Consider the following 16899-nt stretch of genomic DNA (forward strand, 5'->3'; position numbering starts at 1 on the left):
GGGCTTTGGACAAGAATACAGAAGGGATGAGTTGGCTATGTGTACTACACATCTACTACTTATTACAATGAGAATTAATAATGTTTTTTTTAAAAAAAAAAACTAAAAACAGATAAATTCTTGATTTTATGTCTGAATGCATGAGCAAGAGGGCAGGCAAAGAGAAAATAGGGTACATAGTGAGGAAAAATGGGTGACAATATCATAAAATTATTAGATATGTTGGAGTTGGAGTGTCATAGTCATCTTTTTTAGTGTACCTCTCATTCATTACCCTTTGTCCTTTGCCTTATTCATTCCTTCTCCATCCACTAAATGCTCTTTGTCCTCCTTTCATCAATCCTCATTCCCTTGCCAATTTTTTCCCTTTCTTTTTTTCTACTGATACAATTGATGATCTCTCCCAGTTAGTTTCTATCTGTGTGAGCCATCTGTTCACTCTTCTGTGTGTTTTTGCAGTTCCCACAGAACTTTTTGAAGATCATAAGCAGACATATATACAGTTTCTTGGATACACTTACATATATACATCCCTACACAAGGGGAAAAGGTAGTTTATTTTCTTCTTGTTTTCTTTTTTTCTTATTTGCCTCTTCTGATCAAGGAAATTATATATAGTAGACCATATGTACAGGTACAATTCATGAAGCCCATTTGTTGCTTTGCTGTGTTTGTTCAACTTTTTTTAATTCTTGCACCACTATATCTATCTATAGGTATAGATATAGATATAGATATTGGTTTCTTGATCTAGGGTTTTTTGTCTACCTTTTGTAGTGATTAGTACTCATGATGAACCTAAACATTCTTTACTTCACATTAACTGAACTGGGACATTCTGGATTATGGCTACTTGATTAACTAGATCTCAATTTTAAGAATATCTTATCAAAATTTGTTCAGCTTATTCTCATCAACACAGTTTCAACACTAGATTTGGAGAATTTTGACATGTTCTCTTAAGGGAAACATGCATAGTCCCAGCTTGTAAAATATGTGGAGTATTAATATTGGCGATATATGGGACTGTCAGAATCTATCTTAGCACACAAAACAGGCATGAATTGTTACTTGAACTGGTTTACAAGAAGACAGGAGGGTAATGAGCAGACAGTGATCATGAGCTATTACAGGCATAATCAAACTGTAGTGTAATTACAGAACATGCAAATTAAGCTCCATGATTACTGATAGTGAAAGACAGAAAAACAAATTAAAGAAAGCAATGAAGGGAAAACCAAAGAAAAAAGCCTTCTGATTGACCTGGGAGGTAGGTGGTTCATGAGTAATTTAAAGTCAAAAATGACGAGAAAAACTTAAGAGACAGGAGACTAACAGCTAGCTAGAAAAAGTACATAATTTACATCAAAGTACTAAATTATCAGTCAAATTAAGACTTTTACTTGGTACTTTTTTCTTGATTTCACAGGAGAAATTGATTATTTGATCAACAATGGCTTCATCCAGCTCCTACAACTCTCCCTGCGCTGCCTGTAAGTTCTTGCGGAGAAAATGCATACCGGGCTGCATTTTTGCGCCTTATTTCCCCCCGGAAGAGCCTCAGAAATTCGCCAACGTTCACAAGATCTTCGGGGCAAGCAACGTGACCAAACTTCTGAACGAGCTTCTGCCCCACCAGCGCGAGGATGCCGTGAATTCCCTAGCCTACGAGGCGGAGGCCCGCGTCCGGGACCCCGTTCACGGCTGCGTCAGCGCCATTTCCTTCCTCCAGAGACAGGTTGACCGTCTGCAGAAGGAGCTTGACGCCGCAAATGCAGACTTGATCCGTTTCGCCTGCAACGACATTCAGGCAGCCGGACTGCAGCCTCCCCCGGCCGCCCCTCAAGCATTGGCTTCCACACACATGGTGCCGGCGCAGCCGCGGACGGTGGGTGGTTGGGGAGGTAGATTTTATCAAACACCTAGCTTCCCAATTATCCCATATTCATCATCTATGCCATGGAATGATAATTATAACCCTCATGGAGGAGGGAGCATTTGAGAGTTAACTTTTTCAAAAGGGTTTCATGATCATGATCACCTGTCTAGGGTTTATGTCTCACTAGGGGGAATTCTTGGATGCAGAAGGCCCTTTTTTCCTTTATGGTATGCAAAATTTGATCTAAGTAGTCATGGTTTTTCTAGCTAGCTATAGCCTCACATGCATTCTTCTAGCTAGAAAGCCTCTCACTCTTTCTACAGAACATTAATTAAACTTGGTATTTTAGCAACTGTATTCAACTGCTATATATATAAGCCAAGAATTAGTCTCTTGTTTAGTGTATATTAATTGAGGGATGGTGAAGACATTGGGAATTATGTTGGGATTGATTACTATAATTTATTAAGAATAAAAGAAGTCATATGAGTTTGTGTGGAATAAGGTTATAAGTTTGTAAGAGAAAAGATTCTCTAGCTAGCTAGATAGCCATTAATCTACTGCCTCATTACCTCTATGTATTAATGCTATTCTTGATTCTAGCTACATCCCTAATTAAGACACCACTTGTCGAATTTATATGTTCAGCGTAGCAAATTTTTCTACGACGGAGTTGATTTTTCTAACGCATAAATGCAATTTTTTGTCTGAATTAAAAGATAATTTTATTTCCTTAATTTTAGGCAATTCTTATTTTAGTTCTATAACTTACTAGGGTTCTATTTTAGTTTTCTATAACTTAAAAAATCTCAATTTGATAACTATTTGGTCGGAAATTTGCCTCAATCACCGAAAAAAGTCACATGGCCTTCACGTGACTTTTTAAATTGGGGGTTTCATTTTTATTGGTTTAAAAAGTCACATGGCCTAACGGATTAAAGGCAATTTTAGTCCCCTAACTTCAGGCAATTCTCATTTTAGTCCATAACTTACTAGGGTTCCATTTTAGTCCTCTATCACTTAAAAAAGCTCAATTTTGGTACACATTTTTATTTTCTAGTCATCACCACGTGAGCTTTTTAAGCCAATAAGAACGAAACCCCTAATTTAAAAAGTCATGTGAAGGCCATGTGACCTTTTCCGGAGATTAAGGCAAATTTTCGACTAAATGTGTACAAAAAATTGGGCTTTTTTTAAGTTATAGAGGACTAAAATGGAACCCTAGTAAGTTATGGGACTAAAATGAGAATTGTCTGAAATTAGGGGACTAAAATTGCCTTTAATCCTTTTTTGTCTTGTAAGGTAGGTTATTTGGCATTTTTGCATGTTAACATTTTATGATAGCACTTTAGACTTGAATCTTTTTTACTTTTCGCGATTTCAGTCTTTTTATTTTGTTGGAGTTTACTCTTCTTGTCGGAAAAATATATGTGAATGTCATGTAACCCTTTAAAATTGTGGTTACTTTTTCTATTGACTCATTTTATCAATATTTTTGTCCTTTTCAATCTTTTGAGTAGCATTTAGGTTTTACATCTCTAAAATTTAGCGATTTCGATTCTTCTTTCGCTGAAATTCACCATTCTTGCCAGTGGAGGTGATTAAAACAATGGGGAACTAAGATTAACTATTACCCTAGAAAGTACTTAAAGAATAAAAACACCAAATAATCTAATTAGTTCCGTGATAAAAAATGCATTTAACCTTTTCCTCGTTAAAGCGTTTGATTTGAAAAGGGTTGTCTGAAAAAATATACTCTCATCAAGAATGTGTGTGCTGTGATCTAATGCATCTCATTAAAACAGGAAAAGCATTGATCCAATTCTCATTAAAAATGCTACTCTCTTTTTATAATCATGGGGAACAATATATATACAGTGACTTGGAAGAGGCCCCTTTTTCTGAGTAAAGAGCAGAAAATGTTGAGGTAAAGTCAATTTTTTCTTTATAAGATGTCAATTCACACAAGGGAAGTGTGTATGTCAAATTTGAATCTTTAGCCTCCTTTTGTACCTAAAGATATTGCAGCAGTCACTACACAATATAGTGTATCTTATCTCAATTTCTTACAGCTTGTAACCTCAGCCTTTGCACCAGACAGCTAAAATAGTGAGCAACAGATTTTTTGTATTCCTTTGGATAAATAAAGGTGGTAGCAGCTGCCCCTTGTACAGATTTTCACTTACTTTAAATACCAAACACTGGCAAGAAATTACAGACCGCGCACACCACAAAAAAGCATGAAAAACATTGTGGTTAGGGTTCCATTAGTCCAATTTATAACCAAAATGGTAAAAAAGATGCATTAGTAATGTGGGTTGGAAAGAGAAATCAGCTGCATGCTTGCCAGTTTTCAATATGAATCTCTGTGTATGTGTGTGTGTGTGTGTGTGTGTGTGTGAGAGAGAGAGAGAGAGAGAGATGCAAATGTCTGTTTCTAGTTCCACTAGTATTCATCTCTTACATGACTTATTAATTTTGGTCTTCCCAGAATGTAATAATAAACAAACACACGTACGGGTGTGTATGAACACACACACCCGGTTTTGCTGAGTGTGTAATAGAAAAAAAAAAGGCCCCTTTTCTCGACGCCATAGAAACAAGGGAGCTTTCTGGGAACAGCAGCAGCAGTTCGGTGATCTGTTTATTTGGTCAGAAGAAAGAAAGAAAAAAACAAAACTGTTCAAATTCTCTCACTGCATGCAGCATTGTCTCTTTATCTGCAGTTCCATCTTTGTTAAGTTGTGAAGATTGATTTGAAGAAGAAAAGGATAACCTGATTCAACTTAGAATTCCCAAGTTGATAAGCACTAATATAAAAAAATACACACAAAATATTTAAAAATATTTGTGGACTAAGTTGAATGTATAGTTATAAAATTTTTTGAGGATAAGATCATGTTGTAACACTTGTTGGGTGAATTAGGGAAACCTCAGGCAGATGTGATTCTTCATAGCGATAGCCAGAGTGCGATCCATCTGGCAAAGAATCCCGCGTTCCATTCGCGGACAAAGCACATCGAGATCAAGTACCATTTCATCCGACAACTTCTGGAGAAGAAGGCACTGCAGCTGGAGAAGATCCAAGGAGAAAAGAATCCTGCGGACATGCTGACCAAGGCGGTTGCGATGGCGAAGTTGAAGCTGTGTACGGCTTCGACTGGCCTTGATGACTAGAGTGGACAAACCCGGCGGTACCAAGAAAGAAGTGGAGAAAAGCTAATCAATCTTCAAGTGGGAGATTGTTAAGTTGTGAAGATTGATTTGAAGAAGAAAAGGATAACCTGATTCAACTTAGAATTCCCAAGTTGAGTTGGAGAAGGATAACCCGATTCAAAGTTGAGTTGGAGAAGGATAACCTCATTCAACTTAGAAATCCCAAGTTGAGTTGGAAAAAGGATAAGTCATGGCTATATATACTACTCTTATTAGCATTGTTTTATAGAGCAAAGTAGAATAGAGTAGAGAGAAAAGAAAGAGTTGAGACGAGGGTGAGTGTTGTTTTTCACGTGTGGTGAAGACTTGCATACAAGTGTGTGTGTGTTGTACTCCTCAATTTTTCTCCTCTTTGAGTGTTTTCTCCTGGCTTGGTATCGCCCCCAGACGTAGGATTTATATCCAAACTGGGTTAACAAATTCGTGTGTCTTTTATCGCCTTCATATTCCACCTGTTATCCATCTTAACCCGATCCATTTCCTAACAACTGGTATCAGAGCCTGGTTCAAGGAGTTAAGATGGAGGGAAAGTTTCCAGTCGAACGGTTCAATGGTTCCGACTTTGGGTTTTGGCGTATGCAGATGGAGGCCTACCTGTACGGGAAGGACCTGTACGAACCACTTGCAGAGAAGTCCGAGAAGACGAGTGATGAAGAATGGAAGGTGCTCGATCGAAAGGCGATGAGCGCAATAATCCTGTCGCTCTCTCGGAATGTCGCCTATCATGTGAAGGGAGCAAAGAGCACGAAGGAAGTTCTACAGACTCTTGCCGATATGTACGAGAAACCCTCAGCAATGAACAAGGTTATGCTGATGAAAAAACTATTCAGGTTGCAGATGGAGGAGAGGAAGTCGGTGGCCGATCACCTCAATGACTTCAACCAACTCACGACACAGCTGGCGTCTGTGGATATCGTGTTTGACGATGAGGTAAAAGCGTTAATTTTGCTTTCATCTTTACCTGACAGTTGGGATGTGGTTGTTACTTCAGTGAGCACTTCGTCTGGGAAGGAGAAGATGAAGTTCGACAACATCAGGGACATGATGTTGAACGAGGAAACCCGTAGAAAGCAAACGGGTGGATCATCTGGCTCTGCGCTACATACAGAGTCCAGAGGGAGACCTGACACACGGGGTAAATACCGTGGAAGGTCCAGGTCAAGGTCCAGGGGGAAGAACAAGGGCAAGAAGGAGATGGTGTGCTGGAACTGCGAGAAGCCCGGACACATGAAAAGCGAATGTCGGGCGCCAAAGAAGGAAAAGGAGGGCCGAACAGCGAATGCCGCGACGGAGGAGATCACGGATGCACTCTTGTTGAGTGTGAGCAGTTCTTCCGATGATTGGGTTGTGGATTCAGGGGCCTCATTCCACTCATGCAGCAACAAAGACATCATGGAGCCATACACCTCAGGTGATTTTGGCTTAGTTTATCTTGCAGATAACAAACCCCTCAAGATTGTAGGAAAGGGAGATGTGCGGATCAAATCAACGAATGGGTCATGCTGGACCCTACATGATGTGAGACACATACCAGGACTGAAAAGGAACTTGATCTCAGTCGGACAGCTGGATAGTGATGGATTCCACACGACGTTTGGAGACGCGAAGTGGAAGATCAGTCGGGGAGCAATGACTTTGGCTCGAGGACTAAAGTCGGGAACGCTCTACATGGCGGGAGGATCCAGTTTAAACATTCCCTTTGCAGGAACTGTATCGCAGGCTAACCTGTGGCACAATCGCTTGGGCCACATGAGCGAGAAAGGAATGAACGTGCTGAAGTCGAAAGGACGGTTGCCCGAGTTAAAATCGGTGGAGGTGGGTCATTGTGAACACTGCGTGTTCGGAAAGCAGAAGCGGGTGAGCTTCTTGACCACAGGAAGAACTCCGAGGAAAGAAAAGTTGGAGCTTGTTCACACCGATTTGTGGGGGCCAGCACCAGTGTCATCTCTTGGTGGATCAACGTACTACATGACATTCGTCGATGATTCCACTAGAAAGGTATGGGTGTATTTCTTAAAAAGAAAATCTGATGCCTTTGATACATTCAGGAGATGGAGGGCACTAGTGGAAAATGAGACAGGTCTACAAGTGAAATGTCTCAGATCGGATAACGGTGGCGAGTACAACAGTGAAGGTATCAAGAATTACTGCGCCGACCATGGAATCCGAATGCAGAAAACAATCCCGGGGACACCTCAGCAAAATGGCGTTGCTGAGAGGATGAACAGAACACTGAATGAGCGTGCGAGATGCATGCGATTGAAGAGCGGACTACCAAAGATGTTTTGGGCAGATGCAGTCAACACGGCTGCTTTCTTGATCAATCGAGGGCCTTCTGTCCCGTTGAACAACAGGATACCAGAAGAGGTATGGAGTGGTAAGAAAGTGGATCTTTCTTTCTTACGTACGTTTGGTTGTTCAGCCTATATTTTGAACGATGATCGGACTAAGCTGGATGCTAAGTCGATTAAATGTACATTCATTGGGTATGGGACTGACGAATTTGGGTATAGATTCTGGGATGATCAAAACCGGAAAATAATTCGTAGTAGGAATGTTATATTCAATGAGGATGTAATGTACAACGACAGGAAGGTAAGCCCGGACGATGACAAGAAGGAAAGGGAATTTGTTGATCTCGATATTTCAAATTCCGGGATCATGAGACCAGCAGATACGGATTCAGTGGGAGTTCAGACGGACGAAACCGAACAAACGGAGATAGAGCCAGAACCAGTATCGGAGGAACCGATTACTGAAAGCAGCACACCCTTGGCACTGGGTCGAGAACCGAGGCTGAGAAGGGCCCCAGATAGGTACTCCCCCTCTCTTTATTACTTGCTTTTGTCTGATTGTGGAGAACCCGAATGTTACGCAGAGGCAGTCAATGATGTCCACAAGAGCAAGTGGGAGCTTGCGATGAACGACGAGATGAACTCGTTGAAGAAAAACAACACATGGGAATTGTGTCAGCTCCCAAAAGGAAAGAAGGCCCTACAGAACAGATGGGTCTATCGGGTTAAGGAAGAATCAGACGGGAAGAAGCGGTACAAGGCAAGACTCGTAGTAAAGGGATTCCAACAAAGATACGGTATTGACTTTACTGATGTTTTTACACCTGTTGTCAAGTTAACTACTATTCGTCTTGTGTTGAGCATGGTAGCGGCAGAGAACTTGGAGTTACAACAGATGGATGTAAAGACAGCCTTCCTACACGGGGATCTTGAGGAGGAGATATACATGGTACAACCAGAGGGGTATAATGGAGATGATCAGCAGGTGTGTCGCCTGAAGAAAAGCCTGTATGGATTGAAACAGGCTCCGCGGCAGTGGTACAGGAAGTTTGACAACTTCATGCTAGAGATAGGTTTCTCTAGATGCAATGCTGATCATTGCTGCTACGTGAAGAGGTTCGATGAGTTTTTTATCATTCTACTCCTGTATGTTGATGACATGTTGATAGCAGGATCAAATGTCAAGGAGATCAATAGGCTCAAGGATCAGTTATCGAGGAAGTTTGACATGAAAGATCTTGGCGAAGCAAGACAGATATTGGGCATGAAAATCACAAGGGACAAAGGTATTGGTAAATTATGGTTATCTCAATCTGATTATATTGAGAAGGTATTATGCAGATTCAAGATGGAAAATGCAAAACCGGTTGGAACGCCATTGGGAAATCAGTTCAAACTATCCAACAGTGATTCGCCCCAGACTGACTCCGAACGTGCAAAGATGAGAGTCACACCGTATGCCTCAGCAATTGGGAGCCTGATGTATGCTATGATCTGTACTCGACCGGATATAGCACATGCAGTGGGAGTAGTTAGCCGTTTTATGGGCAATCCAGGAGTGATGCACTGGGAAGCTGTGAAATGGATTCTTAGGTACCTAAGGGGTACTAAGGACCGAGCATTGGTGTTTGGTAAGGGCAAGCTTACCTTGTTTGGGTTTGTTGACGCTGATTTTGCAGGGAGTGACTATGACAAAAGGAGGAGCACTACAGGGTACGTGTTCACATATGGCGGTACAGCCGTATCCTGGGTCTCCAAGTTGCAGAAGGTTGTCACACTGTCCACGACGGAAGCTGAGTACGTGGCAGTTACTGAGGCAGCTAAGGAGCTCATTTGGCTGCAACACTTGTTGGGTGAATTAGGGAAACCTCAGGCAGATGTGATTCTTCATAGCCCAGAGCAGAGTGCGATCCATCTGGCAAAGAATCCCGCGTTCCATTCGCGGACAAAGCACATCGAGATCAAGTACCATCCGACAACATGTGATTCTTCATAGCGATAGCCAGAGTGCGATCCATCTGGCAAAGAATCCCGCGTTCCATTCGCGGACAAAGCACATCGAGATCAAGTACCATTTCATCCGACAACTTCTGGAGAAGAAGGCACTGCAGCTGGAGAAGATCCAAGGAGAAAAGAATCCTGCGGACATGCTGACCAAGGCGGTTGCGATGGCGAAGTTGAAGCTGTGTACGGCTTCGACTGGCCTTGATGACTAGAGTGGACAAACCCGGCGGTACCAAGAAAGAAGTGGAGAAAAGCTAATCAATCTTCAAGTGGGAGATTGTTAAGTTGTGAAGATTGATTTGAAGAAGAAAAGGATAACCTGATTCAACTTAGAATTCCCAAGTTGAGTTGGAGAAGGATAACCCGATTCAAAGTTGAGTTGGAGAAGGATAACCTCATTCAACTTAGAAATCCCAAGTTGAGTTGGAAAAAGGATAAGTCATGGCTATATATACTACTCTTATTAGCATTGTTTTATAGAGCAAAGTAGAATAGAGTAGAGAGAAAAGAAAGAGTTGAGACGAGGGTGAGTGTTGTCTTTCACGTGTGGTGAAGACTTGCATACAAGTGTGTGTGTGTTGTACTCCTCAATTTCCCTCCTCTTTGAGTGTTTTCTCCTGGCTTGGTATCGCCCCCAGACGTAGGATTTATATCCAAACTGGGTTAACAAATTCGTGTGTCTTTTATCGCCTTCATATTCCACCTGTTATCCATCTTAACCCGATCCATTTCCTAACAATCTTGTCCATATCATCCTCCAATTCATAGTCATATTTCTCGAGATCATCAACCCCCCAACATTGATGATGATCAGATCAATCAGTCTTGGATTCATCTTGTCTTGCATGATCATAAAATATAAGGGACTGCAAATGATCTGCCAAATAGTCGGAAGAACTTACACTGCAACAGCGTTTCATTTCAGTTTTTTCCTACTGTAGGTGTAGGGGCTTGGAAAAGAAGTTACATTGTAACAGCTAAAAGCTGCTCTTCATACTGTACATATGCATGCACCCCCACTAACTCCATCTGATGTGAATCAGTTTGATCGGATCTGAACTAATTATATAACAAGTGTAATATATTTATCGATCGTATGATTAGTGTATATTTCAACGGAAGTAATCAATTACATAAACAAGTAGGTAAATATAATTTTTGATCCTGTAATTTCATGTTATTAGCATTTTTAGTCCTGTAATTTACTCTATTTACATATTTAGTCCTTTTCTGACGAATTTAGTCCTAAACATCTCATATTTGATCCTTTTTTGACAAATTTAGTCCAATATTAACAATTTTAGTTTTAAAAACTTATAATTACAGGAGAAAAAATGATATCTGTAACAGTGTGAAATGAATTGAAATTGTCAACATAGGACTATATTTATCGAAAAAAAATTAAATTTGAGATGCTCAAGACTAAATTCGTCAAAAAAGAATTAGATGTGTAAATGAAATAAGTTATAGGACCAAAAATATAATTTTGCCCAACAAGTATATCATACTTGTTCTATAATTGATTTGACCTAATTGAACATAATTTGAATAAAAAATTCCTGCATCCATTGCCTTTGCCTACCATTTAAAATATATTCTTCTTTTTTTAAAATACAATCATAATTTCTGTAAAGAATGAAACCGAATCACGTAAATTATAAGATGTTTCTACTGATAATTTTGTAACTTATATGATTATAACTAGACAATTTCTTGGACTAATATATTTTTAGTTTTGTAATTATTGAGTAATGTAATAATTAGACAATGTTTTGAAATAATTAACACATATATATGTTGTAATATAGAGAAAGCTGGAATTCAATAAATAAACATGTAGTGGGACTGTTGGAGCAGAGTGGCATGGGGTTTTCTGAGTGAAGTGTTGGGTTATTACAGAACAAGAATACAAAGAAACAGTGTCCATAGACCACATCAATCTTTCCCTTACTGCAAGACGTGGAAAAGAAGCAAACCACAGATGAATGATTGGCAGTGGTGTAATAGCACAAAGAGTGTATATATTATAATATATTTGTTGTAAATACATATATATATATATATATATATAAATGCATACATTTATTAGTATTCCTTCATAATATTTATAACCTTTTGTATTATCATGATATTTTGTAATTATAATATTTATTAGTATAGTTTGTAACCACAATTTTGGCGGTCTATAAACACCACTATGTAATTCATATGTAAAGAAACTTTTGAAAGAATAAGAAAAGAGATTTGAAGAGAATACATATATTGTTTTCTTATATATTATTAAGGGTGATAGGTTAATAAATTTAAACTTTTTCTAAGTTTATAACACGTTATCAGCACGACGTTACGCTCGATCAAGGTAGTGTTAATTTTTCTACATATGATTTTTATTCTTTATTTGTTTACATCTAAGATATCATAGTTAATGTTATTTTTGATTATTTAATAATCAAATATGAATATTCATATTTTGTACATTTCAATGCCGGACATATATATAAATAAAAGTTCTATTATAATTGATGCTGCCTACAGAAGTAGACATACAATTCTTGATTTCATCCCCTAAAGTGGATATGTTTTATAAAATTTCATTGCTTCCTAAACTAAGTAATGAGATAAATTACCTTCGACATGTGTAAACTATTTTTATACCAATTATTTGCAATATCATCCATATAGTGATGATAAATATAATATTTTATTTTCTCACCACCTGAAATGTTTTGAGATAATTGTTTGATTAAGAAGCCCGAAGCTTCTTCATTTATTTAATTGATCCGTGATAATCTTTTATGTCATAGTGTAGATATTGTTATCAAAATTACTTGAAGTTAATCTAATTAATTTACTTTACCTACATAGTTTTCTTTCATATGCCTATGTATGTATTTTAAATGTTTTGCTAGCATATCTATGTGGAATAAAATTTAATTATATTAACAAAATAAAATTGACATGAATATCATTTAATTGTCATTTGTAGCATTATAAGATTTAAGCCAAACTTGAATATATTTTATTCGTTGTATGCATGCCATAATAATTCAATTTATTTACATTGTAACTTATTATGTTACTTAATGTTAGTAATGTTTTATGTCATTTTTACTTTATATTCATATGTGATACATTTGATTTTATTTACATGTATATGTTGAATATTATGCTAAAAAGTGTATATTAACTTGTTCTAGCTTAATAGCCAACCTCATAAAATTGAATTTCAATGCTCTTGGTGTTGATAATGGCAAGTAGCAAATTGGGAGAAACAATAAAAGGAAAAATTATTGCTTTCGAGCAAGACTGTGCTAAAACTATGATTTTGCTTCGTCATCATCACCATTAGCAAATCTATCATCTCATCCACAAGATTACACATATGTCTATCAGATACCACAACATGAAACTCCTATAATTAGTTCACAAGTCACTCTCATTTTTAATTTATATTTACACAACCCTGAAAGGTGATTTAATTATATCCTTATTAACAAATGAGAAATTGTATACTGGTCCGACCTGACTGAAATGCAAGGATTGGACCTAATCCTCGATGGGTAAAAATCTATATCTGAAAAATGTTAGCAATGAACCTGTAACTCAGTAAGTAAACAGTCAACATCACCTATACATGTATATCAAGTATAGTTTCGAACAAAATGATTGACCAACATATGTAGAATATAATCAACTTTAATTCAACACGTTTAACTTTATTTCATACACAACCATTCATAACAAGACCATCAACTAAACTCCTCTTTTCCTAGTCTGCTTATTAGAAGGTAATATAGTATTTTTCTCCACCAACTCAACCTCACTATTTATTACATAATGTTTTAGTCAATCACTTTGACAAGCCACGAAAGCTCATCAGTATCATTTCGCATCATAACTCTTTTTATATATTATCATCTCTCTTTTTATATCATATCATAGCTCTTTTCACATTGCATACATCATAGATCTTTTGTTTTCATTTTGCCACATAAGCTATTCAACAGCATCAAAGGATATCACATCACAGTTATATTCAATTTCCACCACTCCCTTATTTCCACATATACCATTCTTGTAAGCAGCTAGCAACGTAAACCCATATATGGACACCTTTTCATTTACCAGCACCAATAACACAACATTCAACAAATATAATACTTTCATATATTTTCTCGATTCATTTTTCACAACATAATCATTCAAATTAAACCATTCACCACTCATATATTTTTAAACAAACCAATTTCAGTATGAATTACAAACTTATATAACAATAATATCACAAGGAAAGAAAACATATATAGATAACAATTAATAATTATTTATTTATCTTGCTTTCACTAAATAATCATTCACCTTAACCTGTCAACGACCATATTCTTCTTATAGATTATTAGCAACACAAATCGTAGACTTACAATAAAAGTATTTTTATGTCAAGAAAATGCATATAAATAACACTAATTATTTATTTACCTCAATTTTACGATACTTTAATTAGTAAATAGAGAGTTGTTCTATCAGATCACCCTTCAAAGCATTCGAAAACTGTTGAGGCAAATCGAATATAAAATCTCTCACATCTTTAGAGAAGGAAACCAAGTGGCGGACTTTCTAGCCAATCAAGCATGTACATCCCAACAACTTAGCATCCTTACCAAGGAACACCTCCCAGGTAAAGTGAAAGGTATTGTTAACCTTGACTCATGTGACCTCCCACATGTTCGACTCAAAATTATTGTTGGCCCCCCTTGAGTAGCTTACTTGTTACCTTGCCTTAGCTTCGCGTGAATGCTGGGTAGGCTGCTTTGTTGTTTTACCTTGCCTTAGCTTCGCGTGAATGCTGGGTAGGCTGCTTTGTTGTTTTCGTTACTGCATTGTTGTTTGTCTACTCTATAGCTTAATTGTGTGCTTCTATTTTGTGGTTGTTATGTGCAATCTCATTTCTTTTTGTCTTGTGAGGATGCTTAGATTGTGCTACAATTTGGTACACACGTTGATATTGCATTGTTGCTCATACTTTGACTTGTTTTGCTCCATCATTTTGACTTGAAAGCTGAGAATTCATGTGACTAATATTCAGTCAGCTTCTCCCCTATTTTTCTATTACAACTGGTGATGATGCATCACTTTTGGTGACAATCTTTGAATTTCTTGTATAGCCTGATCTACAAATGCTAGTTGGAACCGATGATTCGAGTGTAGTGGCAGAAATTTTTTGACACACTGGATTATCGTCTCCAACTTTGTATATCACCTTAGCTAGTATTACTTTTGTAAGGGAGTAGTACTCCTTATTTATGCTTTTGCGATTTAATGTAAGGGAATAGTACTCCTCGTTTATGCTTTGGGCGAATATTTGTAAGGGAGTAGTACTCCTGATTTTACAGCTTTGTTAGAAATGATAGGGAGTCAGCACTCCCCACTGTAAACTTGCTCATTTTTTTTTAATAAAAAAAGATGGGGGACTCCGAAAAACTCCCCCTTCGGGTGGTTTCAATTAAAAAAAAAAAATAGAGAGTTGTTCTATCCACTATATTCCCGAATCCTTCGTGTCGCGGCAAGAAGTTGGATGTTCTCCGAAAATTTTGTGTGTCGTACTGTTGTTATTCTCATGGTTATATATAACATACAATATTATTATTATTATTATTATTATTATTATGTATTTTCAAGTGCTGGCACCACTTGTCACCCACGAAATAGTGGCAGCCCACGTGTGCTGTCACGTTAAAATTTTTATTAACTTTTTTTTCTTTTATTTAAGTCTTTTAACAATTTTTGCTAATTTATGATTGACCCCTTAACTTTTGAAAATAATAATTTTTAACCCCCAATACTTTATAAAATATCGATTTAGTCCTTTGAACTTTTAATATATTCCTATTTCTACTCATAATTAATTTATGATTGAATTTAAATTCTCTAGTAACTATCAACTTAACCCATAATTATGTATAAAAAATTACGAATGTTATGAAGTCTCAATATTTAATAGTTAAAAGTCCTTTTCAACTTTGAAAGAATTTAAATGACCGATTTAACCGTTAAAAGAATGTAATTTTACCACGTGCAAGATATATTGGTTACAATTGTGATTGCAAGATTTCAAAATAATCGCCGAATATAATTCTGAGATGCTTCGAATTGTTTCAAAATTGAGGTTATGTGGAGAAGATGTGACAAATAAACAAATATTGGAAAGAAACATTTTCAACTTTTCATGCATCTAACCTTGTACTCCAGCAGCAGTACGGAGCACATGGGTTCAAAACCTCTTCAGAATTGATTTCATGCCTACTTGTTGCGAGAGAAAATAATCAGCTTTTATTGAATAACCATCATACCTAACTCAATGGTTCTAAATCACTTCCTGACAATTCAACAGTATTTCTTGAGGCAAATGCTACTTCTTCATAAAAGAGGCATGATCGATACCATAGCTCACCACGGGGCTATTCTTATGGACGTGGTCGTGGTCATAGCAGTCGTGGTAATGATCATGGACATCATCATAATACATGAATTAATTCCAACATTCAGAAAACAATGGGAGTAAGGTAAAGAATTATAAGAGAAAACTTAAATCGAGATCTTTGTCACAAATGTGGAATGTTTGGGCATTGGTCTTGTACCTGTTGAACAGCACAACGTCTAGTAAAATTATACCAGGCTTCTTTGAAAGAAAAGGATAGAGAAGTTGAGACTAATTTTATTGAGGCTAGAATCTCATACAATACCCACATAGATGCATCAGATTTTTTTCTATCCACTGAAAATAATGATAAAGATCCCCCTAAACTTCCCTTGAAGTTTAGTGACATTCCTGACGATTTCGACATGTTTTACTGATTGTATATTTATGTCAAGTGGTATTAGTATGTTTTCATTATTAAGTTATGTTTATTTTCCATTGTAGAGGAATTCTTTTCAATATTGTAATGCCTTCTATATTTTTATGAATCAATTTTACCTTTACTTATATATATCTATTCCATTTATATAAAAAGGATCAAGCCATTACAGTTCTCAATGACAAGGAGCATTGTCTTGTTGAAAGTGTCACTATGCATACAATTCTAAGAAACAAGAAATTTTTCTCAAACTTGTTAATGACAAGAACCAATATAAATACTATTTCAGGAGTTAATATTCTTATTGAAGGCTCCGAAAGAGTTAATATCTTGTTATCTAAAGAAACAAGATTACACGTAAATGATACGTTATATTCTAGTAAACTACAAAGGAACTTATCGAGTTTTAAGGATATTTGAACAAATAGTTTTCATATTGAAACCATGAATAAAGATGGTATGGAATACTTGTATCTTACAATATGTAAAACTGACCAAAAGCAAATTTTAGAAAGAATGCGAACATATACACCTAGTTTATATAGCACATTGATAAGTATTGTTAAAACACATAGTATCACTAACTCGAAATTAGTTGATCAAAGAATTTTACTTTGTGGCGTGATAGACTTGGCCACCCAAGTAAAAC

General features: G+C 37.0%; 1 protein-coding gene across 1 annotated transcript; it reads left to right on the plus strand.

Annotated features, from left to right (window-relative positions):
• On the plus strand, positions 294-2332 carry LOC105157454 (protein LATERAL ORGAN BOUNDARIES). The gene is made up of 2 exons (XM_020692901.1): positions 294-550; positions 1430-2332. Exon 2 carries the CDS (start codon positions 1454-1456, stop codon positions 2000-2002), a length of 549 nt encoding a protein of 182 aa, XP_020548560.1. The 5' UTR covers positions 294-550; positions 1430-1453; the 3' UTR covers positions 2003-2332.

This window comes from Sesamum indicum, linkage group LG3, assembly GCF_000512975.1.
Source record: "Sesamum indicum cultivar Zhongzhi No. 13 linkage group LG3, S_indicum_v1.0, whole genome shotgun sequence".
Lineage (NCBI taxonomy): Eukaryota > Viridiplantae > Streptophyta > Magnoliopsida > Lamiales > Pedaliaceae > Sesamum > Sesamum indicum.